Source organism: Lutjanus erythropterus, chromosome 9, assembly GCF_056507025.1.
Source record: "Lutjanus erythropterus isolate fLutEry1 chromosome 9, fLutEry1.hap2, whole genome shotgun sequence".
Classification (NCBI taxonomy): Eukaryota; Metazoa; Chordata; class Actinopteri; order Lutjaniformes; family Lutjanidae; genus Lutjanus; species Lutjanus erythropterus.
Window position 1 is genome coordinate 27,108,184 of NC_139325.1, and position 18,640 is coordinate 27,126,823.

The following is an 18,640-nucleotide window of genomic DNA, read 5'->3' on the forward strand; positions in this document are numbered from 1 at the left end:
TTTTAAGAGAAAATGTAAAAAATCATGTTTTCAGCTTCTCAGATGTGAATATTTTCTGGCTTCTTTAGTCCTCTTTGACAGCAAACTGAATATTTTTGGGTTGTGGACAGAACAAAACATTTGAGGACTTCACCTTGGGCTTTAGGACGCAGTAATTAACATTTTTCACCATTTTCTGACATTTTATGAACCAAAGAACGAATCGATAAATTGGGGAAATTATTAACATTTTAATCAATAATGAAAATAAGTTAGTTCAGCCATAAGTGTATCCTCATATCTTTCTTTATCGTAGTGAGAAGTGTTATAATCAGTTACAGCTCACTAATAAAATCATTATATCATATGAAAAATATATAAACTCTATTTTTTCTGACTACTGACTTATTTCTTTGTTGGAAATAGCTCAAAATTTCCAGGTAGAAAATTGCAGGCAGAGATGCAACAATCAGCGATTCATTGATTAGCTGTCACATATAAAATTAATCACCAACTATTTTGATAATCAATCAATCAGTCCTTTTTGAAGAAGAATGCCCAAAGTTTCTGTTTTCAGCTTCTCAGGTGTGAATATTTTCTGGTTTCTTCAGTCCTTCTTTATAGTAAGCTGAATATCTTTGAGTTGTGGACAACACAAGACATTTGAGGACACCACCCTGGGCTTTGGGACACAATAACAAACATTTAAATAATTTTCTGACATTTTATGAACCAAACAATGAATCAATTATTTGATAATGAAAATAATTGTTAGTTGGAGCCCTAGTTGCAAATACTTTGTTACCTGTTTGAAACCTAAAAAATCTCCAAAAAGGGGAGAAGTCTGACTAAATCCATTGACTGTATAATAATACTGATAATAATAATAACAATATTAATAATAATGAACATTGTTGTTATTAATAATGAGCATTACTATTATTATTATTATGACTGCAGTTTGAGTCTTTGTGTTGTAGTACAACCATGCCGTCAGGCGTGGCTTCTGTCGAGGACATCTTGGGGAGTCTGTACGCGAAACGAACGGCGCGGTTCTTTGTTCACCGGGGCTGCTGCTGCAAAACCCTTGTTTTTTTACGGGAAATGTGCGAGGGCTTTTTTGATGTTCCCCCGCTGCATAGGGTCTGCAACGCCTGTCTGACAACTCCCTTTCTCTTCTCCTCCTCGTATACAGCCCCCACCGCCCCCTCCAGACACCCTCTTTCCCTCCTATACATAACATCCTCATGCGCAACGGCGCCCGAGACAACAACGCGGTGACCTGCCGCAAAGCACGGCTACAGAGAGGTGGGCGGACCCCCCAACCCCCCAAAAAAATGTCACTTAAAACTCCTTTACTCTCAAAATTCATATCAGGAGCTCCACGATCCCTTCTCATAATACACAGGAGGTGCTTGGATGTTAAAGTTGACATCATCTTTTGAGCAGCAGCACCAGCAGATGACCATGTGCGCACTGTACTTGCACCTTTTCATACGCAAACTGTTTACATCCTGGATTCTTACATAAGTCGCCGAGATGCGGTTTTCAGGCTGAACAGCAGCTCTGGATGTGAGCGTTCAAACGTTGCAGGAGCAAAAAACGATTAGGTGTTTTTCTTCCTTTTCTATATGTGCCGGGGAGGAAGCTGGATGCGAGGTGCCACGGGCTCGGCAACCTGAGACGGAATGGTACAACGGGAGGGCGGCTCGTTTTGTCTCGGCGAGGAGGGGAGCTGTGTAAACCAGACTGGGTGGAGCAACACATCGCCCGCCCCATCTATCGTGCAGACGGCCTTGTGTCCCGTTCGCCTGGAGCTCGCAGAGAGACTACTGTGCTGAGAGTCTGGCGGATAGAGAGAGAGGGGGCCGGTCTATGGGAGGGACTAGCGCAAAGGGGGGAATTGGAAGGAGGAGGGGGCGAGGAGGAGGAGGCGGCACGGGTGCTGTTTCTCCAGTCTCTTTCCCCTGTCTTTGTCTCACACACTCTTTTGTTAGCCATGCCTAGCCTGCTGGTTCTAGCAGGGATCATGGAGAAAAATGGGGGCTACGGCGGGGATCTGGCCGGCTCCGGCTTCGGAAGCGAAGGTCTCCTTGTGGCGCCCGACGAGGAGGAAGACGACTCCCGTGCCCTCAGGGTCGCGCTGGGCCAGTTGTCTCTGCTGGGGCTCGGGGAAGGCGAGGACGGCGGCGGAGCCCCAACAACAGGAGTACAGGACCGGAGTAACAATAACAACAACCACCACAACCACACGAACAGCGTCGGAGGTGGCGGGGACACGGCGATTCTGCAAGGGAAGAGCAAGTTGTGCGCCCTGTACGAGAGCTCCTCAAGTGAGACGAAAGGACGAGGCTGCAACATAACAGAATGCGTCCCAGTGCCCAGCTCTGAACATGTGGCCGAAATAGTGGGGAGACAAGGTAAACCGCTGGCTTGCAAATAATTCCCCCCCTTCAAACTTGTGCTTTTATCCCACTAACAGCTGTGCATTGTCCCCGCCGTGCTCTCCTGTGTGCTTTGTTTCTTCTTCTCTAACTGTTACCTGGTGTTATTTGACAAAGAAAAGGGAGTGGTGTGTGTGTGTGTGCTCGCGTGTTTTTTGTACTCCCCCGAGACATCAGCCTCCCACTTTTTCTGCCACAATGTTGCAAGTTCCCGTGTACTCATCATAAACACTCGTACATTGAAACAAGTCGGTCGCCTCTTTGTGTTTATTTTCTGCTTTTTTTTTCTAAAAAAAAAATTGAATTTGCACAGAAGGCATGAGAGAGATAGAGAGCCCCGTTCCCTACTGGGCGAATTATTTTACATCCACGCCATCAATGTCAGCGCACAGACACACACTGGAGCACGGAGAGCACTTGCTTCCTTTGTCGTCTGAGACGCGCCAGACTGTTCAAAAAGGCAACGTGCAGCAGGCGAGGAGAGGAATGTCTTTCACTTTGAGATGGTTGTGCAGGAAAACGAGCCATTTTTTTTACACATTTGGTCTCAATGGTGGAGGGTGTTTTGCCTCTTTCCAAATTTATTCAGCTCGTTGTTTATGTTGCGCACTGCCCCAGTGACACAATTGGACAATAGAGCCAGCGTGGTCCACTTGTTTTTTTTCAAACGAGGGAGTTGGAAAGTTCATTTCCAGACACATTGCACATTCTGCCCCGTTTTCTTCCAGTTGGAGGTTTTTTTTTTATTGAACAAAGAGCTGAAGTTGAATGACAGCAGCTGTCAAACAAAGGTGTGAAAGTCGGGGGATGGAGGGGAGGGGCTGCATTAAGACAGTGTTGCTGCTTGGCACACGGGATGGCCTTAAAGGGTGACTCAGCGAGAAGTTGCACCAGGAGGTGGGAATCCTTTTTTTAAAAAACAGAATATTTATTCTGTTGTTTGTGCTTATTTGCAGCAAAGCTGTTGTCAGGTGATTTTTCACTCCATCCAAGTTCCATATTTATGTGCAGTCAAGCTGTGAACAAGCTTGAACCTGAAGTTGGTTTTGAAGTAGGAGTGGGCGATGTGGCTCGAAAAATAATGTAACGATATACGGGGTATTTCTACGATGACGATATTCTTGACGATATGACAAAATACAGAAAACAAATTTTGTTCAGAGCTCACAATAGCTGTTGAGTTCTCCTCACAGGATTTCCTCATACTCAAGCGGGGGCCTGCTGGAAGTGGTGAAATTAGTTTGTTGTGTTGCCCCCTTTTGCAGGTACAGTCTTCTTGCAGTTCTTACATATTAACATGACTTATTGTATAGCTTATGTTTTTTTAATCAAACCACTGAAGTCACTCCCCTTTTTGGAACTAACTCCTCCATTGTCGAGCCGGTACCAGCAGCACTTTTTCTTTTAGTTTGTTGTTGCTGTGTGCAACAGTGTGACGTCATTCTGTCAACAAGCCACAATATTATTATTATCAGGATATGATTTTTTTGGATCATGAAAAAAATCATAATTTATCACAAACTGTGCAAAATGGTGCACCCCTAAGAATCATGCAAAACAATACGTATCAAGATACAGTTGTTATAATTCAATATGTTGCGATGCTGTTAGCCAGGCAAAATATTGCTATTTTTTAACGCTAATTTTAGGGAAACTGTGGTAGAAACCCACCACCATGTACATAAAAATCTGAGTTTAAAAGTTGGCAATTTTATGTAATCAGACTAGTAACGATAGATAACATCACTGCTATCTAGGTTTGAACACGACACAAAATTAACCACAGCAGTGAATCTTTACATATATCATGATACAGTGTTTTTGAGAATCGATATAACGCGAAATATAATATTTTGATACTCAAAAGTATTGATATTTCTTACCCCCCTAGTGTCTTTTAGGCCTGTGTATTGGCAACAATCTGTCAAAATGATACATATCATGATACAGGGGCTACGATTCAATATACTGCAATACTGTAAGCAAGGTGATATACTCCTTTTTTTAAATTTAATTTTAGGAAAACTTTCATAGTATTAAGAACACACCATCATATTGGAAGTTTACAAAGTTGTTTGCAATCAGAACAGTGATGACCGATAACAACACCACTACCTAGCGGTTGAGATTCAAACACAACACAAAACTAACCACTGCCACAAATCTTTGCAGTCATCACCATACAGAGTTTTTGAGAATTCAGTTCAGTATCACAAAACAGAATCCTGCAATACTTCAGTGTAACAATATTTTCTTATACCCCTACGCAGAGGTCGATTTTTTTGTGTGTCTTTTAGGACTGTGTATTGGCAGGAATCTGATGATATCAATACAGTGTCACAGGGATCAACAATAAGGATTGCCTTCGTGCCTGGGGCAAGTAAAATGCCATGTCAGGCTTGTAAATCTAGCAACTCACTTGTCCAGCTCGGCATTAAAATATTAAACTATTTTGAAAGTCAATTAATAGTTAAAGTAATTTTTCATGCGTAAATTGCTGATATGCTGTTTTCAGCCTCTCAAATGTGGAGATTTCCCACTTTTCTCCATTTATTATAACTTAAACTGAACATCTTTGGGTTTTGGGCCGACAGAACATGACATTTAAAGACGTCCCCCTGGACTTTGAGAAACTGGGATGAACATTTTCCATAATTTTCTGACATTTTATAGACCCTGTATTGAACAGGACAACTAACTTTAGATGATGTTGTTATTTGGTAACCGATAATAAAAAAAACTTTTCGGGCACCTAAAAATCAACTTCGGGCGAGTAGATTTGCACCCCGCTTGCCCAGAAAACATTAGCGATAAACCCTGTATCACTAAACAGAATATTGCACTACTCAAGTATATTGATATTTTCTTACACCCCTTGTGTCTTTTTTCCTTCTGCTTGGTGGTGTTGTTTATGTGGCTGCACCCATTGTTAACTGTTGTGATGAACCCATGGGTGAAAGGGGCAGAGAAAACAAGGATGGGGACGGAAGGGCAGTGCAGCATCTAAAAGCTGAATGGGAGTCACGCCTTGGAGCTCCGCACAAGGGGCTCCTCATGAGCCCCACTTCACTGCACACTCTCAATACCACATGGTTGTCTGTCAGGAGAGGGAGTCGGCCTAATAGGCGGTTGGACTGAGCGAAGAAGTACAAAGACTGCAGGGTGGGTAAGGTACCATTAGCAAATCCTGATTTATCTCGCAACAAAAACAAACAGGTCTCGAATGATGTCAAAGGGGGTTCAGAGGAGTCGAGGTGGCTTCTTTTACCGATACTCCCCTTTCTTGCTCCACTGCTGTGGTAATGTGGATTCACTTTGTGCTGCTAAGTGCCCCTTGTCTCCCATTGCGGCTCCTGTTCTTTACTCTGAAGTGTAAGTTTTGAATTTTAATGGGGTAACTGAAGACAGCCGGAGGGTGGATCCAGTGAGCACAAGTGCAGTGAGAGGACCCTTTTGCCTTGACCGAGAAGAAGTGCTGATTTGGGGGGATTTGAGTCGAGCTGCTTTTAAATCAGGCCCTTCGTTAGTTGGCACTACATATACACACCCCCTTCTTCTTCTCAGCACCCTGCATCACAGCCCGCCTGGTGAAATCTGGCAAACGGAGCATCCTGTCATGAAGAAAGGGTTGGATATGATTGTTTTCTGCTGTCAGAGTCACAGGCATTGATTCCCGAGGATGCTCTTGTATCTTCCTCTGGAGCTCTTCAGATCAAGGGGTGGCTTTGTTTTGAATCATAGGCACCTCTTACGCCACAGCCTAACAGCTGAAAATAAATTTGTCACCAGTGACCTCAATTTCTGGTTGCGATTAATTAATCTTTGCCTATTTTGTTTACAGATAATTCTTTAATTGAGACATTAATTTGGACTAATTAAAAGGTGCAGTGTAGTTTGTGAAAAGGAATTTGGCAATTGCTCTTTGATCCCCCATGGCATGAACAGGTCTATTAGCTTAATACCAGACAGTGGCCACAAAGGGCATTTCCAGATTTTGGGTACGAGCAATAACCTTCAGAGTATCATTGTCCTTCTGTTCGTTCCACTTGTCCCTGAGAAGGAAGTGTTCCTGGACAAAGTGGACCTATTTAGTAGCATTAGAGGGACATTCGTCTATAACCTAAGGTGTTTTGATACCTGCAGCTATGATTTCCAGATACGTAAAGCAATGATGTGCTGTGTGATCTAAAGCACCTGGAGTCTGATGAGATGAGCTCACGAGATAGATAAAAAGGTGCCCGATGGTTGTTGCTCGTCAACAAAAGACACACCGGCCTCTTTAAGACACCATCGAGACAGGAAAGGCATGGTTAAGTCATCAATAAATGTGCATGTCTTAATGAGGAAGCTGAATTTCTGAATGAAAACTGACCCGTGCGATGCTTGATGCATTCTTTATGGGCTGTAATATAAACAGAACTGCTCTGTCTTTCTTACCACGTTCCACTTGACCTCGAATGTACTTGACAATCCTCCAAAATAATTACTGATTTACTGTATGTTCTGTTCTGTCCCATTACAACATCAGGTAATTTGTCATGAAATAACATTAACCTGCACTCTCTCGTGTTAAGACTGCCTTAAAAGCACTTAATAGAGTAAACTATTACACACTGATCAGAAACAGGACAGATGTAGAGGAATAAATGGCCAAAAAACGAAGCATACGTGGGTGGACTGTATTGTCTCGTTAAGTTCAAGGAGAGGTCAGAAAGTGATTGCAAATGTATTGTGTCTGCTGTAGCTCTCAGCCCTTCAATACAGCCATGTCTACGTTTGGTCAGTGCCTCTGCACCATCCGCGTATCTCTTTGTCAGATGTGTGTTTGATTTAGAGCTATTAAATAAGTACACTAATGATGTATATTGCTTAGGTGTTGGGAAAACTACTACATTTTGATAATTACTCCTTTGCAAGTAAAACCTGCAACATATTTAAGCTAAACTGGTCATAATCAGTGAATATGTCTGAATTTAGAATGGACAAAGGTGAGCTGAGGATTTCTAAGTGTGTTCTCACTTTTAACCTTTTCTTAGTAAGATGAGTGTCTTACTTAGAGCAAATAAATAAGTACACTGAAGAAGCACACCAATGCATTAGTGTTGGAAACCTCATACATCACGATAATTACCCCTTTGCAAGTAAAAACCTGCAGCATATTAAGTTAAACTGGTCATAAGCAGTGAATAAATCAGAATTTGCAGTGAACAAAGGAGAGTTGATGGTTTATGTTCGCTAAAGTTGATAGATAAACATGTCCTCAGCTGTAACCATTACTTAGTAAAATGTGTATTTGATTTAGAGCTAATAAATAAGTACACTGAGGAAGTACAGTAATGCTTAGGTGCTAGAAAGCTCATAAATTACGATAATTATATCTTTACAAGTAAAAACCTACAACATATGAAGCTAAACTGGTAATAAATGATGACATATCTGAATTAACAGTGAACAAAGGCAAGCTCAGGATTTGTGTAAGTTTAGGTTGATAACTAACCGTGCTCTCACTTGTAACCATTTCTTAGTAAGACGTGTGTCTGATTTAGAGCGAATAAATATGAATACACTGAAGAAGGACAGCACTGCTTATAAATCATGATAATTGGTGCAAGTAAAACAAAAAACTGCAACGTAAGATAACTGGCAATAAGAGATGACAAATCTTAATTTACAGTGAACAAATGTGAGTTGATAACTCCTGCTAGCTAAGTTTGATAACTATTTGTCCTCTGGTAACAATGTCTTAGTAATATGTATGATTTAGTGCTCAAAAATAAGTACGCTGAAGAGGTATACTAACACTTGGATGCTAGAAACCCCATAGATTATGATCATTACAACTTTGCAAGTAAAAACCTGCAATACGTAGAAGCTTAACTGGTCACAACCAGTGAATAAATCTGAATTTAGAGAAAACAAAGGGGACTTAAGGGTTTCTCTTAGCTAAGGTTGATAACTAAGTGTGCTCTCGTAAGCATTTCTTAGCAAGATGTGTGATTTAGAGCTAATAAATAACTGCACTGAAGAGCTACAGTAAATCTTATGTGCTAGAAATCTCATAAACTATGATAATTACATCTTTGCTAGTAAAAACCTACAACATATTTAGGATAAACTGGTCCTAACCTGTGACAAATCTTAATTTATAGTGAACAGAGGGGAGGTGATAACTTCTGTTAGTTAATGTTGATAACTAAGAGTGCTCTCATAACAATTTCTTAGCAAGATGTGTGATTTAAAGGTAATAAATAAGTACATGGAAGAATTACAGTAATTCTTATGTGCCAGAATCCTTATAAATTATGCTAATTACAACTTTTCAAGTAAAAACCTGCAACACATTTAAGCTAAACTGGTCATAACTGGTGACAAATCTGAAGGAGAAAGGAGAATTGAGGATTTCTGTTAACTCAGGTTGATTACTGAGTGTGTTCTCACTTGTAACCATTTCTTGGTAAGATGTGTATTTGATTTAGAGCTAATAAATAAGTACACTGAAGAAGTACACTAATGCTTATGTGGCTGAAACCTCATAATGATATTCATTATTATATCTTCATTATTATTAACATCATCATGATAATTACAACTTTGCCATTAAAAACCTACAACATATTTAAGGTAAACTTGTCATAAATAATGACGAATCTGAATTTATTGTGAACAAAGGAAAGGATTTTTGTTAGTTAAGGTTGACAACTAAGTGTGTTCTCACCTGTAACTGTTTTGTAACAAGATATTTGGCTGATATAGAGCTAATAAAGAAGTACATTTAAGAAGTACGCCAATGCTTGGGTCCTGGAAACCTCATAAATTATGATAATTATTACTTTGCAAGTAAAAACCTGCAACATATTTAAGGTAGAGTAGTCATTAACAATGACAAATCTGAATTAAGTGTGAACAAATTAGGATTTTTTTTTAGTTAAGGTTGATAACTAAGTGTGTTCTCACTTCTAACCATTTCTTCATAAGACGTGGTCTGATTTAGAGCTAATAAATACACTGAAGAACTACACTAATGCTTAGGTGTTTGAAACCTCAAATCATGATAATTACCCTTTTCCGAGTATAAAATCTGCAACATATTTAAGGTAAACTGGTCATAAGCAATGACAAATCAGAATTTATAGTGAACAAAGGAGAGCTCAGGATTTGTTACTGTTCTCTCTTGCAACCATTTCACTTTCTTCTTGAGTCAGAAAATAAAGCCAATGTATCATATTTACTTATTTTAAAATGTATGTTGGATGTCTCTGCAGGTTGCAAGATCAAAGCCCTGCGGGCCAAGACCAACACCTACATCAAAACCCCCGTTAGAGGAGAGGAGCCTGTGTTCTTAATCACTGGCCGGAAGGAGGATGTTGCACTGGCCCGCCGTGAAATCATCTCTGCTGCAGAGCACTTCTCCATGCTCCGGGCATCCCGCAACAAACTGGGAGTGTCCTTTAGCGGCTCCCCGCCCACACCTTTGCCAGGTCAGACCACCATTCAGGTGAGAGTGCCATACCGTGTCGTGGGGCTGGTGGTGGGGCCTAAAGGCTCCACCATCAAACGCATCCAGCAGCAGACCTGTACTTACATCGTCACTCCCAGTCGAGACCGCGACCCTGTCTTTGAAATCACAGGGTCGCCGAGCAACGCCGAGCGGGCCCGCGAGGAGATCGAAGCACACATCGCTTTCCGAACAGGAGGCCTGCACGACCACAACAATGAGAATGACTGTCTGGGGCCGAACGGTGGAAGCAGCCCAGCGGGCAGCAGCGGTGGTCTGGAGAGCCGGTTACAGCAGGTGTGGGGGCTGCAGGGGGGCCAGCGCAAGCCTCTCACCAGCAGCTACCGCCAGAACTTCTCAGATGCCATGGTTGGAGGGGGAGGAGGAGGAGGAGGTGAGGGAGGGGGGATCTATAACAAGGGCAACTTCTCCAGTTCTGGAGAGAAGCCCTGCTCTTATTTTGGATCAGAGGGCACCCAGAGCTGGGGCGACCCTGACTACCCCAAACAGGTGGCCTTCTACGCCCAGCAGCGTTCCAAGAGCTTCGGAGGCCTCCCGCTCCCCCTGACCAGACTCTCCCCTGGCTTACCCGAGCCCTGCGGAGGCGGAAGCACCAACAACTCTTCAGTCACCAGCATTGTGCCCGTAGCCGGCTCACCTCATGCCCAGGCCCGCCGCGCCCACAGTGAGCCCACCTCAGCTGGCGAGGGTTTCCCAGGCCGTCTGCCAGTGCCGGACTCGCCACCGGCCACTGTGCGGGACTGCATGACCTGCTTTGAAAGCAAAGTGACGGCTGCCTTGGTGCCCTGTGGCCATAACCTCTTCTGCATGGAGTGTGCCATCCGAATCTGTGAGCTCAACCACCCGGAGTGCCCCGTGTGCCACACCCAGGTCACACAGGCCATCCGAATATTCTCTTAAGGAACCACATCAGTTTTTATCATTAGTTTTGTCAGTGTTTGTTCAATAATTATTTACTGTTATTATGATTATTATTATAATACACATTTTTGTTTTTCAGAAAATTTAAAAACAATCAAGCAGATATTTTAGAAGGCACTGCTTGCTTTACTAAAAAGTATAAGAAATATTTTTAAGTTTTTCTTTTATATATATATATGCATATATATTTTATAAAAGTTTTGTTTATAAGAGAAGTATAGTACCTTGCATTTTCAGTTTTTTGGACTGCTGCTGTTTTTCATTCATGAATCACAGTGTAGGCAGAGGTAGACAGTAATGTGAACATTTTATTATTCAAATTTTTTATTTTACCATGAAGTGGGTTTATATGGAAGGAAGAAGATGATTGTTGAGGTACCCAATCTGCACCTGACTGACCTAGAAAGTCAATGTTGTTATTAGAAGGAGAAAAAAGCTAGAATTTTCATTGCACCTTACAATCATCTTGGTCTAAAATAGGATTTTCAATCATACCTTGAAATTTCGAGAGCTGATGTGAAGGTGAATTCAGCCTTTTCAGTTTTATTGTGATTGTGGTTTTGATATAATTGGTCCAAAATAGATATTAATTTTAGCAAAACTGAAAATGTGAATAGATTGGTTCCAGTCGAAGCCTTGTAATCTTTACAACAAAAGACATGCCCTTATTTCATACTTGTACCTTAAAGTCTTAGAAACCAGAATAATCCTAAAAAGGGATAGGACACTACATCATTTATTTAGAGTAATTGGTTGCATTTTATTGGTATCCTTACTCACAGAGACAGATGAAAGTTGTACAAAGAATCAGTAAAATTTTCTTTCCAGTAGCCATTGATTACACTTTGGTCACTGCAGTTTGTTGAAAAGATTCAGTAATGCTTGCTCCTCGTGGCACTTGAAAAGCATGTGGTTCCTCGGTTGGCTTAAAGCACTGATTTAATTTGTGAGGCCGAAAGCCTTGGAATTCATCCAGTTGGCTAGTTCTCGATATCTGTCTCCCCAATGGACTTGTTTCAAAGCCACCTTAACCGCGCTTTATTGTCTTGTGTGGTCATTTGGCCACAGTCGCTGAACGATATAGGACACAGTCAACAAGCATTTCTCTGAGGTGTGCACTGTAAATAAAGAGGCGAATTAGAGTGTGGACAGAAGCCGAGCATAACTGTAAAATGTTTCCTGAATCAGCAGCAGATTTACATAGATGACACTGTAAAAATACAGAGTCCCAAATCAGTAATCCTCACTCAACGTCCCCAATTCTAACAGCATTATGCGTGAGCTCCGAGGGGCCAGCTGTCTCCCCTGTAATTAGCAAAGCTGTACAGGAGCAGGTGTTTCATGGCACACTGTGGCTGTGACCCCAAGTTGGAGGTCTCGCCTAGCCCCCTTTCTTTCTCTCTTTTCTTTGGCTTTTATGTCTCCCCCTGCTTACAGTTCGACCGTTTGCTTTCGAAGGCCTCTCTGAGTGGGGTGTATTGTCTGGGCCTGGTAGCGGCGTGGGCTGCGGAGAGCTCGGACACGGCCTGGATCTACTCATTCATAATTAGGCAAATGGGTTGGTCCAGGTGCGGACCGTGTGGGGACTCTGGAGCTGTAGGGTCCCGCAGCGAGCCCCTTACTGCCCCACCCCACTGTTACAGGCACAGAGGGGGCTGGATGGTCTGGATGCAGCTGGGCGAATAGGACCCCCTCCTTCCACTCCCTCTTGCCCCTTCCTCCCCCCTCTTTTTCCTCTCCTTTTTCTGCTTCTCTGAGCTATCCCTACTGGGGAGAGGGGGCCTCTTTTGTCCCAAAACACACACTCACACACACACACACAAAATTTGAAAGACACTAGCTGAATTTGGCAGCGCCTGTGAAATGAGGGGAGGCTTAGCAGCGAAATAAATTATCTACAGTTATCAGGATATAGCAGTTACCTGTTTTCAACGTTAATGTCATACAATTTGAAGTATACCCTTTGCAAATGATGAAAACGTACGTGCTCTCCCGCAAAAAGGAAGATTGCGTGATCTTATCGCGCGGGGTGCAGCATTAACTCCCCCCTCTGCTCCCCCCAACCGCACCGCCCTGAAATTTGTATAGGGTCCTGTTTGTGTGACAGCGCCAGTGCAGATTGTGTCAGCTCGCTACTGTATGGGACATCCTGCAGCTGCCCCTTCACTATGGACACCCGCGCTTCAGCCAATGGCAGCCCCTCCCTCCTCTGCTTTGAGCTTCCAGAATGAAATCAGACAATTGTAATTGACAGGAAAGCAGAGGAAACGCCCCATTTAACCAGCACTCATGCTGAATCAAATTACACACCCTCTGCGTCTGCCTTAGCCCCAGCCTGGGGATTTCAGAGGGCTAGAGGAGAGCGGATGGGGGTAGGGATTAAAGCTGTTGAATGATAGGGAGGGGGGGGGGTCATTTTGGCTGGAGAAAGAGAGAAGTATGCTCTGGAAAAAAAAAAAAATCAACCGTGCTGCAATTTTATTGATCATTCAAGTCTAGCAGTGAGTTTTGTGTTGTTGTCACACGTGTGTTGACAGGGAACACCGGTGATTCAGCAGGCCCCTCGTGTCGTACCAGAGAACAATTCAGCTCGGCTTCTGTCTCAAAAAAAAAAAAAAGAAAGAAAAAGAATTGACAATTACAAACTGTCTTCTAGGACACAAAGCCCCCTCCTTTTAAAAAAAAAAAAGCAGACCACTTGCATTACGTACGTGGACTGCAGGGAAAGCACTGTACTTGCAAAAAGTACCTATCAGATGTAGACATAAAAGAATAGTTATGATTTTTTATGGATGGAGACATTGCACAGTGGTTTGGCTTAAGCTTTCAACATCAAATTCAAGGCAGTATGACACTGTTCTTTGAACTTAGTATTTTTGTTATATTGTTTTCTGCCTTAACGTTTTTTATTAAAATATTGCCATACAAGGTAGCAACTTTGGCCTTTTGTAGTACCGCCCCCTAAAACGACTTTTAAAATACTTATTTTTGGAGAAACGAATGTGAATCAAACTGCTTGGGTGGGGAGTAAAGGGATTCAGAAAATTAGGTCCTTCAAACACTTTACTTAAAATATAAAGTAGAGCACCTTATTGCAAATTATGCGCATTTGATTAATACCAAACCGACCACTGATGGTGAAATACATTTCATAGAATCTGAAAGACATGCACATAAGGATTCCCTATCATTTTTTTGTATTATGGTGGTTCTTGTTCTTCTTAATACTACAGTAGTACTAGTGGTAATTTGGGAGACCTCTCATCCATTCAGTCAATGCTGATGACTTGGTTGAGTTTTGCACTGGTTTAATGAAGAGAGGGCTTATTGGAGATTCTCCCTGTTTAGACGCTGTATAAGTTAATGAGTATTGTACTTTATGGGAAAGCACTCTGAGCATCTATGTAAATACAGTATGTGTATCGGTTACATCCAGACAAAGGCCCCGCTTTAAGTGAGGTTTTGATTATTTTTACAAGCTGAAGGTGTCATTGTCAATGTTTTAGCATATGGAATTCAAAATGAGTTTTAGGGAGAGTAAATCTTTTATATATGCGCCCCATCATCCTTTTGACTATAATAGTATATTAGATAGATCCATACATTTAAGAAATATTATTTAAACTGATTAACTTAGTATTTCATCCAAATATATAGATAAGAAATTAACCAGACGCTACTATAAACTGTAATAATGAATATCCTTTATGAAGCCGCTGATGTATAAATCCAATCTCAAATAAAAACCCGAAGGAATAGTATGTGTAATAACCTAACCCCTAATGAATAAATCAGTTTGTATGTATATTAGGATGAAAAGCAATAATAGGACTATACTGGGACAATAAACAGAAGAGCCTGCTTAGTAAGTTCTTTAAATAATTATTCTATTCAGAAATTGACCTTGATTATTAGGATAATACCGCTGCATTTCTGTCTCATATCTGCTTAAAATTCATTATGGATTCATGCCAGTGTAGAAACAGAGATATAATTAATTAGCAACAGTTTCAGGATAAGTAATTGTTCTTGTTGTGTTCATCAGGGTCTTAGCTATTTGATTGCTTAATTTTTTTTATGTTGAATATCAATCAGATCATAGGGTGGGTCAAGACAAAAAAAAACTTAAGGATTCCTTGTCCTGAGTAGCACTGAAATGATGAAACTGCAATTTCTGTGACTGAAGAGGAAATCTCACCGCTGTAAAAGTGATCCCTCAAGTGTAAACAAACAACGAGACCAGAGCGTAAGCACTGAGAGCAGTCCTGTTTGTTAAAAAGCAGGAGCTGGTGACTTTACTTATGACAGACTGATTGTCTTGAAGGCTTTGGTGGAAAACGTACTCGCAGACAGCAGTGAGAAGTCGAGGGTAGGACAACACTGCAGCCATGTGAAGAACTGTGATTCCTTACACTCTTTATTACATACAGGGGCAGACGTGTTACTTACAGCATATCTTTAAGATTTTTGTTTACATAGTAATAATAACTTTCTGATTTCACGGCTCTATTTGATACTTGCACCTACTTTTTTTTTTTTATCTTTATTGTTTTTTTGTTTTTTTGAAAGAAAAAGGTCAGACATAGCCAAAGAACAAAACACAAGGAGAGGACATGAGCTAACTTATCACTTGAGTTAACTTATTTTAGCATCAAAATCTGCTTGGTTTAAGAGTTTATTAAATCAGGAATATTAACAAATAATCTCATAGCTAGAATTGCTCTGTTTACCCAAAAGTCTTAGAGGCCACTCAATCGATATCTGTGAAATGAAGGCATATCATGTTTCAGTGTTGTAAGATTAGTTTAATACTACAGAGGCGCCGGTAACAGACTTACTTCTCCCCAAAGAGATCAGCTTAAAGCACATCCTGGCACTTACACAGTCCTTTGAGTCGTTTTTCTATTGTCCTGTTTGGTTGTTGGGAGAAAAACAGTCCAGGGAATGTCTTAATCTTTCTGGAAAACTTGACCGATTTTGAGATAAAAAAAAAAAAAAAAGGACTGCCCAAGTTATTGAAAAATAGATTAAGAAGGAATTGTGTTGACAATGTCAAGTCAGTGAAAATTCAGGCTGAATTCCTAATTTTTAAGACCCTCAGAGTAAACCGTTATAGGGATTAGATGTGAACAAGGTGACAGTGTAATAGTGAACAAAACAACACTGTGGTTTTAGTTAATATTGTTTAGAGAGCCATTAAGTGTATCCTTAAGTTCAACTGCATGTTAGTAAAGTATAGTACAGTAGGTAAGATTTATCAGAAAAAAAGTTAAGATCGCATAAAGAATTCATCAGCCTGATACCTGAAGTGTATAAAAAGCTTTAAGACCTTAAAGTGAACATCGGTTTAAAATCATATATTTACCATGTAGTTTAACTAATTGATACATAAAGTTTAATTATGATTCTTAAGAATATGCTAAGGTGTAAGTTTCATTTGTCCAACTCACCCAATATGAAATACTTTTTAATCCAGTGGTGCAACAAAGGGGTGGGGTGACTCACAGTGACATTTGATTCATTAAGTTCTTGTTAGTATTATTTACAATATTGTATTAAGCTTACTATTATAGTAATGGTAGAAACTGTTGATGTTTTTCTTCTCTTGATATGAAAGGGTCTTTATGCATTTATGTAGAATCCCTTTTAAGGAGTGATAGGAAATCCTTATTTTCAATGGATGCACTTAAGCAATTGTACCAACCTGTCTAAATCACACATTGAGCAAGTAATGCATTTGAATGTAAAAAAAAAAGACCACTCAACTCAATGCACTCCTTATGCTTATATTGTTTTTGTCAATTTACAAGTGAGCTTTAAGTTTTTGTTTGTTTTTTGGAAAGGATTTGCGACAGGTTTTCAACGTAGACTATATTTGAGTTCTTCCACATACATTTATAGAAAGTAACTTAAAATGAATAAAAAAAAACATATTACAATTTCTCAAATCTATTTTGCTAACATGGGTTATTATTTCATAGAAAGCAGAGGAAAAAAGTCAGTATCTGGATGTTATTTATGAAAAGTAAAAAAAATGAAGCAACATATTTATGAGTAACCTCAAGACATTTTGTTTTTTAATTAAAATTACAAGAAGTTAATATATTTCTAAACACAGGGAAGTCAGTTTCTACTAATAAGTAAAAATGAGAAAAGAAGTTTAGAAGTTTTATTTATGAAAGTTATGGGTGCTCATCTTTCCCATGTGCTTCATGGTAAATGAAGTAAATGGAACGGGAGTCAGCCATAGCTTAAATTTTAACTTCAGACGTGCACTACTTCAACATCAGTGCATTCACAATGGAATAATTACAGAAAATAATATAATATTTTTTAGAATTTGGAGATATTTTAGTCACAGAGCATCAATTTTGTGCCTCAATTATATATTTTTCCTGCATCAGCATTCTTTGTGTAGTGCTGCTTGCTGTAACCCCTTTTCCCCCCTTCAACTAACCCCATGTTACTGACTGAAACACATAACTCATTTCCTCTGTAATCTAAACTCGCTTTTACTTATCAAACGTATAGAACATGTTATGACTGCAATGCTTGGAATGAATGAGGCAGCTGTGACCCTCTCGCCAATTGGGGCCACACATAACTTGTACACACTTTCATTCATACATTTTCTACATCTACTACTCAGACAGTTTGTGATCACTAGCGACAGAGCATAATCAGCTTAAAGGAAGCCTTTATGAGAGACTTTCCCCTAATGTGTTCATTAGGTGAAGTGTGCAAATCGAGCGGAGGCATCTAGGAGGGGACAACAGCGCACTGTGTAGTAGATCTATGTAACTAGATGCACACATATACACACAACAGATTCATTACCGTACTAGTTTGCATGTATGTTGTATGGTCACTTAGACAGGAGAAACGGCGCAGGTTTCTGTGTTATCTTTTAACATCGGTGCACTTGGGCTGTTTCTCCTCTGTAGATTTTCATAGTTGGAGTCTCTTTGGAAACTGGAGAAGTTGACTAGAGTTTGGAGCCAGGTGAAGAGACCATTTCAGTCCCCACATCAAAGTTGGATTTTGTATTTCTCAGTTACCTGTTTAGCGATGAAAGACTGCTCGCACCTCGTGAATTAACTTGAAGTTCTTAGTTTGCGGAAGAGTTGATACAGATGAAAAAACTTGACAAAACACTACGATGGCACATTTTCTGCTGCATGTAAAGGATTGGGACTGAAGTGGTGCTCGCTGGTGAAACTCGCAACCTTTTCCAAAGAGGCCGATACAGTCTGACAGTTTGTCTTTGGTAGCGTTTCCAATTTTTCCAGCACAGTAGAGGTGTTTCATACCGGTCTAATAGTGGTCGTAGTGCATTAGTTTTTGGGCCAGCATCAGCTGGCGTTAGTTTCTGGTTTCTCTGTGAACAGTGAAAGAGGGTTACCAATGTGGCCCTCTGTGGCTGACCGTCAACTTTGATGGATGGAAAAAAAAAAGAAGTCTTTGAACTCTGTTACAGTATGCCATGCCCTTACAAGGCATGTGATATTGCAGGTTTATTTGTTATAGCACATGTTTTTTTGTGAATTACATTTTTTGGAGACATTTTTATTATTATTATTGTATCTGCGCCATGTTAGTTCTGGTTCTTTGTTATTTTTCCAAGATTCAAGATGTATTGTAAATGTTTCTAATAAAACAAAAATGAAATGATCTCCAATTGAAACCAATTGTGTTTTTTGTTGTTTGAGGGGTTTTATGGCTAAATTGATCCTTGGGTGATGACTATTCATATTTTAATGACAGTGATGAGAGGAACAGC

The 18,640-nt window shown here is 40.5% G+C and overlaps 1 protein-coding gene across 1 annotated transcript; it reads left to right on the forward strand.

Annotated features, from left to right (window-relative positions):
- Positions 1-1,863: 1,863 nt before the first annotated feature.
- Positions 1,864-18,544, forward strand: mex3a (mex-3 RNA binding family member A). The gene is made up of 2 exons (XM_084726945.1): positions 1,864-2,399; positions 9,686-18,544. Exons 1-2 carry the CDS (start codon positions 1,979-1,981, stop codon positions 10,837-10,839), a joined length of 1,575 nt encoding a protein of 524 aa, XP_084583071.1. The 5' UTR covers positions 1,864-1,978; the 3' UTR covers positions 10,840-18,544.
- Positions 18,545-18,640: the final 96 nt, after the last annotated feature.